The sequence below is a fragment of the Phocoena phocoena genome, chromosome 1, assembly GCF_963924675.1.
Source record: "Phocoena phocoena chromosome 1, mPhoPho1.1, whole genome shotgun sequence".
Classification (NCBI taxonomy): domain Eukaryota; kingdom Metazoa; phylum Chordata; class Mammalia; order Artiodactyla; family Phocoenidae; genus Phocoena; species Phocoena phocoena.
The window spans coordinates 150,495,891-150,509,126 of NC_089219.1; the positions used below are offsets into that span (position 1 = coordinate 150,495,891).

The window sequence follows — 13,236 nt, forward strand, 5'->3', positions numbered from 1 at the left end:
TCACTCCTGCTGGTGGGAGAAGATGAGTGAGAAGTAGTAAAAGCCAGTGAGTGAAACAACAATTGCCAGATATTTATCCACATCTAATCGCGAGGAACTGGCCAACGTCTTCTCCTCCAGTCCTTGCTGATGCTGGAAGTAGAGAGAACCATTGCAGGAAGACACAGACTTAAACAGAATGGACATCTCTTTGGGTTTCCTTTGCTTACAATTAATTATCCAGCTCCTGCTAACATGAGACTATGCTGGCTATTTAAATTTTTTTTAAATAAATACATCTGCCCTACACCCTCCTCATAAGGCAATGGAAATTATTTTTCCATATGTTCTAAACTTTAAATTTTTGGTATAAAATATCCAGGTCCCTTCTCTTCCTCTCACACAAACCCTCAATGAGCACCAAATTGAACAAGTTTCTCTCTTGCAGATTCTTCTAATAAAGCTTTCCTAAGCCTTCTCAGCTCACTCCCATTCCTAACAGGATATTCCACTTTCTTAGATCATATTTTTGATGATGAATGTGAAGATAATTATAATACACAAGGTATTTGGACAATGAGAGCAGATGATGATGCAATCCTATTCACAAAGTGTCTGAAGAACCCCTGAGGCTCATACTACATCCTCACATCCCAAACCAAAAAAAAAGAGGAATAATATTTGTTACAGGGGATTGGTGAATTTTAACTGTTTTTTAGGCAGTGTGAGCAAATATATGATTTGTTAGAATTCATATAACAAGAAATACCACAATTGGAAAAGAGCCCAATGGAGGACGAAGAACTAAACTGCTCACTGTGAAAAAATGAAGGGAATTGTGTTAAGGGCTACAAAATCCAACTGTTGCAGGAGTCTAATAAAGGCAAATGTGAGATTTGAGTAGGGAAAAAAGCATAGACTGGAACAACATGTCCACAGAGAAAAAGCAACTGGAGAAGACATCATCTGTGTTCTCCCCACATCCCTGCTCTGGAGATTACCACAAGCGTCCCCACAGAGCCATTGGCTACCCGTGTGTCTCGGCCTTGATGTCTTATTGCTGGCCCCACCGGCCCACAGTGGGGTCAGATGTGATTGGGTGTCAGTGCTGCTAGAGCAAGTCTTTACCAATGAGAGGAGGGTACTGTTGAATAAATACCCCGGCTCATCCTCCTTAGAAAGACAACTCGGAATTGTGTTCCCCATGTTCCCAGAAGGCAGCCAGCATGATTGAGCTTCTGCTTGCAACAGCAATGACCTCTTGAGGCTGTCCTCACTCCCCCATCTTACTACCCCACTCAATCACAGTGCTTTCTGGGACACCTCCCAAGGAAAGTAGATCCCCACTTGTCTCAGGAGAAACCCAAAATAAACATCAACCAAAAGAAATTCTGAGTAAAAGGACCAGACAAATGGCTTTTAAGACCATGGTTATGGTAACTCACTTAGCAGTATTTCTATATGAAGATGAATGAGCATATTATACATAGAGTGAAATACAGTATTGGAATTAAAAAATAGTGAATAAAAAAAAAAAGACCATGGACAGATACCTTCTATATTAAGTAGGTTACTATAGCAATTCAAACCTATCTAAGGTTTAGTGAAAGCCTGCTACACACCCTTGTCTCATTGGAGTATGTTTGGGGGAACTAAACTAAAGAGGTCACTGTTCCCCCATAGAGTTCTGTGTATAAAGGAGATAGAACAACCAAAGGAACTGAGATATGAATGAGAGAGAGATTTTAGAGGACGCAAGTGTTGGAGGAAGTCACCGAACACCCCGAGACATAAATGTGATTAATATGGGGTTTCTCCTCATGTGGGGGGTAGTTGCTTGAGCCATTTTAATTTCTATTAAGGAAAATGAGGACCGTATCAGAACAAGGACTTGGGAGCACAAAGGTGGCTGCCCGGTGGGCTTCCACTCATCAGGCTTTCAGAGTCTGTTCCTGAGGATGGAATCAGGAGATCAGACACAGACATGAATCTCCTTCTCACAAGCCAAAAGCCAAAAGGGAGCATTAGTGAGGCAGAGGTCAAGTGCATGGGGGTTTAGAAAAGGGCGTGACTGCTTCAAATGGGGGACAACGGACAAGGCTTTTGGGGTGTGTTGATGTTTAATCTAAATACTGAACACCTGAGTGACTTGTACATGTGAACTGTGGAGTAAAGGCAATCCATGGAAATGTATTGGTGTGAACCCATGTTCATATGACCAAGGTCCCTACAGTAAAATAAATATATCAACTTTATGTTTGGGTTTTTTCATAGACCTCATTTCACAGAGTCCTAATGACCACGAAGACAAAATACTATTGGATATGTAAATTGTTTAATTGATAAAATATGTACTCTGCGTCCAGAAAAGCAAAAATATGAATCAGAAAATGATCAATAATTCTACAGTCTCAAAGCACTAAATGTTAACCAATTACCCTTTCTAGATAATTATTACCACAATTGATGGTGTAAAAGAGATGGTAATGGTGATTAACTGAGGTGATCCATATTGGATTTAAGGCAGCAAGGCACATTTTCCTCCCCTTCATGGGAAACATTACGGTGAACCCTCTGAGTGTCTTGCTCTGCCTCATCTTTCTGAAGCTCCAGTGTTTGAATCTCCAGGTACAGCTTATACACCTCCAGGGCCAATCTCACTTCCTCTGGATTTGGGAGACACTGCATGAGTTTCTTGCCTTTGACCACTTGCTCACAGCCTTCAGGGTACTCCTAAAGGAGAAATATGTGATGAGTGTACTTAAAAGGCTTCTCTTCCAATTGTTAGGGGGCATAGTTCATGCTGACAAAGGCAGGACTACAGATTCAGGACCAAGACCCACCCAGAAGTGGTGGATGAGCAGGAAAACAAGAAAACACCTTGGACCCCCACCATCTTCTTCCTCAGAGGAATATAACTCTGCTCTGAGACAGCCTCCCAGAAAGCCTCTGTGGGAACAGAGACTATTTCTGCTGACCATTCAGAAATGGGACAACAGTACACCATATCCCCTAGAAAAGTAAAGTTAAGGAGTCAGTACTCCCAGGTATCTGAGACCCTCCACTCCAAAGGGGCTCAGTTTTCCCTGTTCTCAAGTGAGAACAGGAAAATTTGCCACTCCTTTCTGACCAGAGGGCTTCAAGGCAAAATTGAGAGTTCCTTTGCATGAATGAATCTTGACAAGTCAGATGTCACCTTTACTGGCAGGACAGTCCTTTGAGGGAGACACCCATTTTAGGGTTTGATAGATTGTAAACTTCCTTGAATTGTGCCACTTACCCACTCACACTTGGGCACCTCCGGGTACCATGTTCTGTTTTCTGAACAAGTGATACTTTGGGAACCAACCAAACCATAACGAGAGTCACACTGGACAGTGACAGTTTCAGGTTCAACATATCTATCCTTATCCACAGATAACCTTCCATGTTCTATCTCTGGTTTCGGACACAAAGCTGAAATGGAACATAATTTTAAGCAATCTGTAGATCTAAGAAAAAGATATGAGTCTACGGTACTAAGCATGAACTATATCGAAGTGCTGCTAATTGTTTTACCTTTTCTTTCATCTTGAGAACAAAAATAATTTTCATTAACATATTTATTGAGCATTGGCTATGTATTAGACTTTGGGCTAGTACTTTATGTGATTATCTTATTTAAGTCTCACTATTTTATCTAGGAGAAAGTGAGATACAGAAAAGTTAAGTAACTTGCCCAAGGACATAACAATTTTAAATAGCATGACAGAATATAAAAAGGACATGTGACCCTAAATCCTCATCTATCAAATCAACTACCTCTCGTATCTTGATCCCTATAAGATGCTGAATACAAGATTTTCCCTCTCTCCTATTATCCTCTCGTGTGCAATGGAAACAATGGTGGCAAATAATCCCTGTGGTTGTTGATGACAAGACCCGATCTTGTCCCCTCTTGTCCCCACACAGCTGGCACACTAGGAGTCCCCCACTTACAACATGCCTACGTCCTGGGCTGGTGGTGCCCTGCACTGGCTCTGATGGAAATACCTGTGACCTCACCACGATGCTTGCAATTATCCCATGGGAGTCGACATTCATGCTAGACCAACTTTCCATGACAATTTTGCTATGGGCCACAACTACACTCAGATAAGATGTACCAACTGTAGAATATTTCTGGAAGTATACAAGAAACAAAGAATAGGGGCTGCCTCACAGAGGCTGAATTTTGCCCCTGGGAGAAAGAAGTAGGGGAGATTAATGTTTCTGTTGTACCCTCTGTACTTTTTGCTTTGGGTACTGTCAGAATATAGTAAGTATTTTAAATAAATCAAATCAAATCAAATATTTTTTTGCTGCCTCTGGCAGAGAAGAAACTGTGCTCTCAAGCCTTTCAGGATAGTTCCCACACACACAAAGCTGAAGAGAGGGCTGGAGTTACCTTTACATTGAGGGGCTGCAGGTGACCAGTCTGAAGAAGTGCAAGAGAGTTTTTTCTTTCCAACCAAGTTGTACCCTTCATCACATTCGTATGTAGCCTCAGCCTTTCCAAACATAAATGATGGCCCATTAAGTGTAGAATGTCCATGGGCAATGACAGGAGGAGAATTGCAATCTTGAAGTGAGACATAAAAATCAAAGAGGGTCAGAGTGTCGAATGCTTATATCAACACTTCCCAGAATCTGTGTGGTTTGTAGGAGGCTTCCTTCTGTCCTTCTATCTTCTCTGCCCATCTGCTCACTTAGCCAAACCCAGGACCTATGCTGCCCTTCTGTAGGCATGAGGCTGAGGAACCTTAGAAAGGCTCCAATGGAATGACAAGCACTTAAGATTTGTTTCATTTTATTGACAATTCACTAAACTTGACACTATTTAGGAGGCATTTTGGCATGAAGGCTGAATTCAGTCCAAAGTCTCATTGTACTAGTGGTACGCTCCTCTGATTTCAGGCTAAATGCAGAGATGTACATCTGGGAGAGACTGTAAAGATGTGAAATAAATCCACAATCTCTGACTCATTGCTCCCAATCAAACCTGTCCATCCAACCCCCCAAGAATATACTTACTGTCTTCTAAAATATTTTAGAAAAGAGCTCATAGAAAGAATAAAAAAGGTGGCTTGCAGGTTGGAATAATAGATGTGGCATGGTGCTGAGTACCTCTCTGAAAGGGAACACTGTCAGGTTCCACAAACAGTGCATGAGAAATTTAAATAGAACAGGGCACCAGGAAAGTCAGATACAATATTAAACTGACAGGCTATAGTATCTACAAGTACTATCCTCAGATGCCTCCTTGAGGCATAGAAACCATGATGCTGACCATGAGATTCAAATGCTGGAGTCGCCATGGCACGTGGTAGAAAGAGAGATTAAGTGACTCAGAGAAGAGAGCATGCTGGAGTGGAGGTACCACACACATGCTGGAAATCCCACCAAATGATTATGTTCCCTGGGAAAGCCTGGAGGATACAGGTACCAAGGTCAGAAGGAATATCCTAACAAGAAGAGCACCCATATCAAAGGCCAGAGCCGATGATGCGAAGAACATTAAAGAACAAATTTCACTCTTAGCAATCGCAGTCTGAGAGGCGCTTATATGCTTCAGAAGCTAAGTAAATGTAATCATCATAATGACTGGCAAGTTAGAGAGACAACCAGAGGTGCCTGAGGGTTAGGAATACGGTTAATAGAACATGGCATTCATAAGGGTGAAAATAGATGAGCAGCCAACCAGACACTACTCAATTTGTACCATCGAAAGAAATTAAGGATGGGTGATCAGGAGGCTGTTGGCATTTGGTCCAATAAAAAGTTATAATCCTTTGTTCAGTTTCTGGACCTGTGCCAGCTGTCAGGTCTGGAGATCATCGACTAAAGAAAAAAGACAGTTTCCAGAAGTAAAGATACTACAACACCTTGGGAAGTATACACAGTAATGAGTGCCCCAGTCTTCTAAGAGAAACTATGTCTATTTACATAGGTAACTGTGCACAGGTGAGAGGTGCACAGGAATCCAAGGATTATTGAACATAGAGCTTGAGTTGACATGGATACCTGGAACCATCATGGCCCCCCTATTAAGCCATTTGGTGGCCTTTTCCATTATCTTTTTTTTTTTTTTTTTTTTTTTTTTTTTGGTGGTACGCAGGCCTCTCACTGTTGTGGCCTCTCCCATTGCAGAGCACAGGCTCCGGACGTGCAGGCTCAGTGGCCATGGCTCACGGGCCCAGCCGCTCCGTGGCATGTGGGATCCTCCCGGACCAAGGCATGAACCCGTGTCCCCTGCATCGGCAGGCGGACTCTCAACCACTGCGCCACCGGGGAAGCCCCATTATCTTTGAAAGTATAAACAGGATAGACAAAATGGGTCATTGGTACAACCTCCACATTGGTCCTTGGCCTATGGGGTTAGAGCTGTCTTATCCAAGAAAGCCAAGTACAAGACATTGATACTAACTATACCCTCCCCCTGGAGGCAAAGAAGGTAAGTTTTTTTAAAATATCATGTACTGAAGGGTAGGGGAGAAGGAGAAATTTGTGCCACTCTTAAAGAACTAAAGACGCAGGAGGGGTCATCATATCCCCTTGTACTTCACCAGTGTGTCTACTACAAAAATTAGGATTCTGGAGAATTCCAGTAGACTGCTGAAAACCCAACAGCATTTTAGCCCCTATTGCAGCCACTGTAGCAGATGTGGTATCTTTGCTAGAGCAGATTAATATGTCTTCGAGTAAGTGAGGCCACTGATTCAGCAGAGCCCTTCTTTTCCATCCCTATCAGAAAAGAGGGTCACAAACAGTTTGCATACACATGGAAGGTTCAAGATCAAATATCTGCATTTTAAGACCTTGGCTATAACTCACCAGTCCCTGTCAAAATAGAGTCTGGAGATATCATGACCATGTGGACATCCACAGAATATCATATTGATACAGAACATCAATGGCATCATGTTAATTCTACTGAATAAGCAAGAAGTAGATGGCATGATGATGCTCCAAAATATGGAAGGTAGAGAAGGAAGAAAAGAAGTAAGCTCAGAAAGGCAGGTTCACTAGATGTGGGAAGGTTTTATACTGTAGGTGAAGCCATACGGACTAGAAGGAAGAGAAGAAAAAAGAATAAATACCAAGAAATAAAAGGTAATAATTGAACTGTCTAGCTTATCTTTTAGATGTGGGCTCTTTTCATTGATTCAGAAAAAAGAAGGAATCCAGGAAGTTCAAAAGAATGGGAACAAACAGTGGGGGAAAAGAGAAAGTTGGACTGAGGGGGCAGTATTTTTTAACAAACTTATCCACTCTTAAAATCATTCAGGGTATACGAACTTTTTTACCTAATGTGGGGTTTTTTTTTGTTTGTTTTGATTTCATTTTTCCAACTGAATGAGGCTGTAGTAAAGGACTTTCACTGCAAGTTCATTTGTTGCATTCAAATTATACAAACAATGTTAAGGGTTAAAAAGTACCACACATAAAAAACATCAGCATCAAACAAAACACCAGCTTTACACATTTCCTAAATTCTAAATTTACATTATAAAAGCAAATTATGAAAAAGGCATGGTAGGGAATAAACAATGTCATACTTCCTCTTTCTCAATGGAAGTCACAACAGTTACTAATATTTATCACCCTGTGAAGTTCATTGTTCTAATTTCCATTATCCAAAGAGGGAGTCTGTCCTTAAGGATATCCAAAACCCTATTATGCTGTGGTATTAGCAGCATCCTTGATACTGGGACAAAAGCCAAGCAGTTTGTTCTATGTTCAAGTTGTTGATCCATAAACAGCACAATAATACTAGGTTTCCTGGGAGGGTGCCCACATGCTTCAAACAGTGGGTTCTGAGATCAATATACTCACAGCTCATCAGGGTATAGGAACTTCTAGGTAAAAATGCAGAATAAGAGACTCTAGCATTGGAGCCTTTCTGCAGTTCACACACACTTCAGATGAACTAAGAGTAGATTTCCAAGAGAAGAAATCAAACTTAAATTTGATAATTTCATCTGCTTCTAGATTGTTCTTTAGTACTACTCCAACTCTTAACCTCCAAAAAGCTATGGGAAGAATGACATTCATCTCTAAGATCTGATTTTCTATCCTTTCATTCACTTAGCAGATTTTTTTTTTTTTTACTAAAATCTTGTCTTTGTTCAGTCCACTTCCTCTTCCATCCAGGCCTTTCCAGCATAGGTGATTCCTGCTGTTGATCACAGCTACTAGCCGCCAGGGTCTCTTGATGGTGTCTTAGCACTTTAGCAGTCTATCCAATACTTCTGAAGACTTTTCCATGTATCACCTTTCACCCATTTTGAGTTCTTAGTGGCAAGTTCTGGCATAACTCAGTGATGGGTAGAGACGAGTCTTTTCTTCTTACATGTATCACCAATAGGAGAAATTATGCCTTTGACAATTCTAATTTTCCTCTTCCATTCATGCAGTCCTTGGCCAGCTCAAACAATCCGAGGTGCGTGTTGATTATAGGATTAAGAAACCACAAGCAAGGAGAACCACTTCTGTCTTCTCTGAATTTTCCATGCTAAGAATTTGAAGCTGTTGATCTAAAAGGAAAGCTCCGACACCTCCCTTGTTTTTACAAAGGAAATTCTGCAAATCTGAGGCGTTTTGCAAGGTAGGCTATTGGAACCATTCCAACTAGTTTGGCAACAGTCTTCTCTAAGTTGGGCTGTAGCAGTGGTTTCACATCCGAACTGTAACTCTGTTCCCAAGGCTAGAGGCAAATTTACTGAGGTTTTTTCATTTTACAGAGAGACTGAAAGAATGAAAACTTTCTGCTCCACACTTGAATATGACCTTGCCTTGGGGACTGTTGTATTTGACCCTCACAGACTCAACCATCTTGGAACCCTTATGCTTGACACAAAAAAGCAGCCTGGGCTGATTCCCCTAGAGACCAGTTTCTCAGGGGCTCCAGGTGAGGGCTTACCATGTCCTCAGGGCCAACCAGCCCATGTCTCTTTTACCTAATTTGAAACCTTCCCTTAATAATCTCCATCATTTTGAATGTTCATACCAACATTATTTACAGTAACCAAGATATGAAAGCAACCTAAGTGTCAATCAACAGATGAATGGAAAAAGATGTGTGTCTATATCTATTACTCAGGCATAAAAAAGAATGAGGTTTTGCCATTTGCAACAACCTGGATGGACCTGGAGAGTAGTATGCTTAGTGAAATAAATCAAACAGAGAAAGACAAATACTCTATGTTATCACTTATATGTGGAATCTAAAAAATAAAATGAATGAATATAACAAAACAAACAGATTCACAAATATAGAGAACAAACTAGTGGGGGGAAGGAAGCTAGGAGGGGTAAGATAGGGGTAGGGGACTAAAAGGTACAAACTACTATGTATAAAATAAATAAGCTATGAGGATCTATAGTACAACACAGGGAATATAGCCAATTTTTATAAGTGGAACGTAACCATCCAACATCATGAATCACTTTGCTGTATGCCTGAAACTTACATAACATTGTACATCAACTACACTTTAATTAAAAAATAACAATCTCCATCATCTTGATGTAAAAAACTTCTAAAATGACATGCTTCCATAAGCTCTTACCTGGGTAACATTCTGGTGTTTTGGGACTCCATGTGCCATCTTCTGTGCATCTAGCATAATATGTACGTTTCTTAGGACATGTATATGAAACCTGATCTCCATAGAAATAGGTACAGTTATTGTCAGTGTTGCTTTTTCTCAGTAAAGTGATTCTGCCGTTGTTCAGTTCTAGTACTGGGCAACAAACCTCTAAAAAATATAAAAGAAGGCTAATGGTTAGTAAAGTCACCATGAGGAGGATCCTATGGCTAAAAGTCTAATTTCTACCTTTAGAAGATCTCACCACTGAAGAGAGATTGGGAAAGCAGAGGCAATTTGAGTCTGCTCTCCCTGGCCCTGATTTGCTAAAGCACTCCAACTCATTTGTTTCCAATTCAGTTGTTTCCAATACTTTGTTAAGTGGTGGCAATAACTTTTACTAAATATATTTTAATTCAGTGATATTGTTAAAATATTTCATTCTATTTCCCCAAAATGAGTCTGAACGACTGCAATTGAACTTTAAGTCCTAATGCGAAATGACTAATCTTTCAATAAGTGGGTTACCAATTTTTCATTATTTGTGCATTTCACATATTTTTCAAATTCCAATCTACAGAATAAAGTTCCCTGTATTCTGGGCCTCAGTGTCTTTACCTCTAAAATGGCAAGAGTCTGATAGATGTGTAGAAGAATGCATGTTGTCAATTCCATTGAGGCCCATAGAATTGCATCCATATATCTTTCAGCCCCTCACTTACTCCCAAGTGAGACTAGACAGAGTCTCCTTTCTATCCTACTGAGGCAAAAGCACTGGGTCAGGGGTCAGAGTCTGTCTTCTAGAGGCAGGTCTTTCAGCCCACAGTCTCATGGCTCAAGAGACATGAGACACAAGTCACCTTGCAGCTGCTTGAGTTCATGACTGTTTCACAGACTTTCCTTCTGTCGAGCACCCCAAAGTCTACATTGGGGAGGAAAGGGCTGTGACAGAGGTCTGACTTGGGCGGTGGTGGAGCTGTATTCTCCATTGTACCTTTACCAGTAATGAAGCTCATACTTAATCTTCATAACATTTGACTTCTGTGTTTTGTCTCATTTGATTCTGAACCAGGATAAGATTATAATTTCTCAGCTCCTCAAGCTCCAAAATATTTATGGTCCCTTCTGGCAATAATTGTTCACTATTGTGTTCAATTAGTATAATTCTAAATTTATCTTGAGGGAAAAAATTATATTCATTTAAGATGGAAAATCCTAGCACATACTGGATATTTAATATACGAAAAAATTTTTAAAAAAGAAACTCACCCTCACATTGTATGTATGGGGTCCACTCCAAATTTCTCTGACAAGTCACAGTCGTGGGCCCATCTGCCTTGGGCTTATAGCCAGAAGTGCAGAAGTACCTCAGTTCAGTCCCAATATCATACACTTCCTCTTCTGTTGGCTTCTGGTAGCCATATTTTCCCCACATGGCATGGGGGATATGTGGTAAGCCAGCACAGCCATCTGCCCATAAAGGAAGAACAAGGGAAAAGGACACTGTTACTAGGGATGCAACAGTGATCAATGAGCCTGTCCTATCAAAGGGTGTCATGTGCTCATTCAGCCAGGAACCAGCCTGCCATAGCTGATGAATCAGTCACACCAGAAAACACACATGGACATGTACCCAAATGTGCAAGGCACCAGAGAGGTCCTTACTAAGGGCACTAACAAGTGGTTTCTGTGTGTCGTGCCAACTATTCAAAATATGAATTCTTCTTCCTCTTCATTTTACTTCAGAAAGTTTGGTATCTGAATTGAAGCATTGGGCTTGCTAGGTGGATATGACTGGAGAAATGTTGCAGACAAATAAATCTAACTCTTTTGTTTCCTGACTGATAGGAGAAAATAAACAAGAGTCATTCCCCTTATCCAGATGACACCAGAAACTTTATCATTTAAAGGTTTGGCAAGAACAAACCATGCACAAAGTGACTTCTGAGCCTAAACCTTGTATCTTGTCCTCTTCACTCTTTGCTGCTGCTACTGGTTCACAGTATGGAAATGTAATAGAAACATCTGTCAAGTTGGATGTTTATTTTATTTTTATCTTCAAGGGTAAGGGTCTTTTTTAAGTTTTATTAAGACACAAGTCACATAACATAAAATTCACCCATTTAAAATACACTATCCAATGGTTTTTACTATATCCACAGAGTTGTGAAACCATCACCCCTATCCAATTTTAGGATATTTTTGTCAACCCAAAAAGAAACTCTGTACTAGTTAGGAGTCACCTCCTAGTCTTGCCTCCTCCCAGGCCCTGGAAACCACTAAAATTCTTTCTCTCTCAATGGATTTGCCTATTCTCGACATGTCAAATAACCTCTGTGAATGGATTTCTCATCCTTAAAATGAGGGTAATAACAGTGCCCACAATTCTGGACAGAATTCATTGAATTAATTCTTGTTATGTACTTAGACTAGCACCAAGTTATCATTGTTACCATTAAGATAATTTTTAACAGGGAACTCTACTTAATGCACTGTGGTGACCTGAATGGAAGGGAAGTCCAAAAGGGAGAGGATATATATACATGTATGGCTGATTTATTTTTCTGTACAGTAGAAACTAACACAATACTGTAAAGCAACTGTACTCCAATAAAAATTAATTTAAAAAAAAGATAATTTTTAGTGATCCACATGAGTTTATAATTTCAGAGTATCAGAATCATAATTAGTCCATACAATAATTTTGTGCAAGTTAGAAAAAGGCATTTTTCCCTCAGGACACTTTACTATATATCTTTTAAAACAATCACCATAATATAATGATTTTTGCTAGAACAAAGCAATTTTCTATCAACTGCAAGAAAATTATTGAAATAAACATACTAATCCACAACGTCTACAAGGCTACATCTCTCTTTAGGGTTGCAGTGTGCACAACTGCGTGTGGCAGCCTTTTGTGATGTTATATGACCTTGCACAGTGTAGTGTAATCATTCTTTTTTCCAACAAGAAAAAAACTGACGGATTGATCTAAATTTACATTTTTACTGTGATTCAAATGGGCTTAGGCATATAAGTATGTCCCCATCAATATTTCTGGATATCTTTAGATGCCAGACATTGAAACTCTTTCATGGCCCATACTTACTGAGTTCACAAATGGGAGGAGGAGGATGCCAGCTGTTATCAGCTCCACAATGGATTAACTTGTTGCCCTTGAGACGATAACCTTTATTGCAGTCAAATACAATAGTCTGTTTATAAGTATAGATGGGTCCAAATCCAGAGATTATTTTTCCATCATTAACCACTGGCTGAGGACAAGTGATTTCTAAAAACTCAAAAGAAAAGACAAATGGGTTATATATATATTGATATATATGCTTTTTCTTTCAACTTTTTTGTGGGGTTTTTTTTTGCGGTACGCGGGCTTCTCACTGTTGTGGCCTCTCCCGTTGCGGAGCACAGGCTCCGGTTGCGCAGGCTCAGCGGCCAGGGCTCACGGGCCCAGCTGCTCCGCGGCATGTGGGATCTTCCCAGACTGGGGCACGAACCCGTGTCCCCTGCACCGGCAGGCGTACTCTCAACCACTGCGCCACCAGGGAAGCCCTTTTTTCAACTTTTAAAAGCCTCAGTAAAATGAGATCCCATCATGTAGGTTCTATTGTGAGATGATTGTGGATAACTC

At 40.4% G+C, this 13,236-nt stretch overlaps 1 protein-coding gene across 1 annotated transcript in view; it reads right to left on the reverse strand.

The window, feature by feature from the left end:
* LOC136118087 (C4b-binding protein alpha chain-like) overlaps nt 1–13,236 on the reverse strand; it is a 39,111-nt gene continuing 25,875 nt past the window's right edge. Inside the window, exons 7-13 of the mRNA XM_065871251.1 lie at nt 12,697–12,879; nt 10,857–11,057; nt 9,570–9,758; nt 4,406–4,579; nt 3,260–3,435; nt 2,515–2,712; nt 1–132 (exon numbers count right to left, since the gene is read on the reverse strand). Coding sequence (XP_065727323.1) covers nt 1–132; nt 2,515–2,712; nt 3,260–3,435; nt 4,406–4,579; nt 9,570–9,758; nt 10,857–11,057; nt 12,697–12,879 — 1,253 coding nt within the window. The remainder of the gene's footprint in view (nt 133–2,514; nt 2,713–3,259; nt 3,436–4,405; nt 4,580–9,569; nt 9,759–10,856; nt 11,058–12,696; nt 12,880–13,236) is intronic.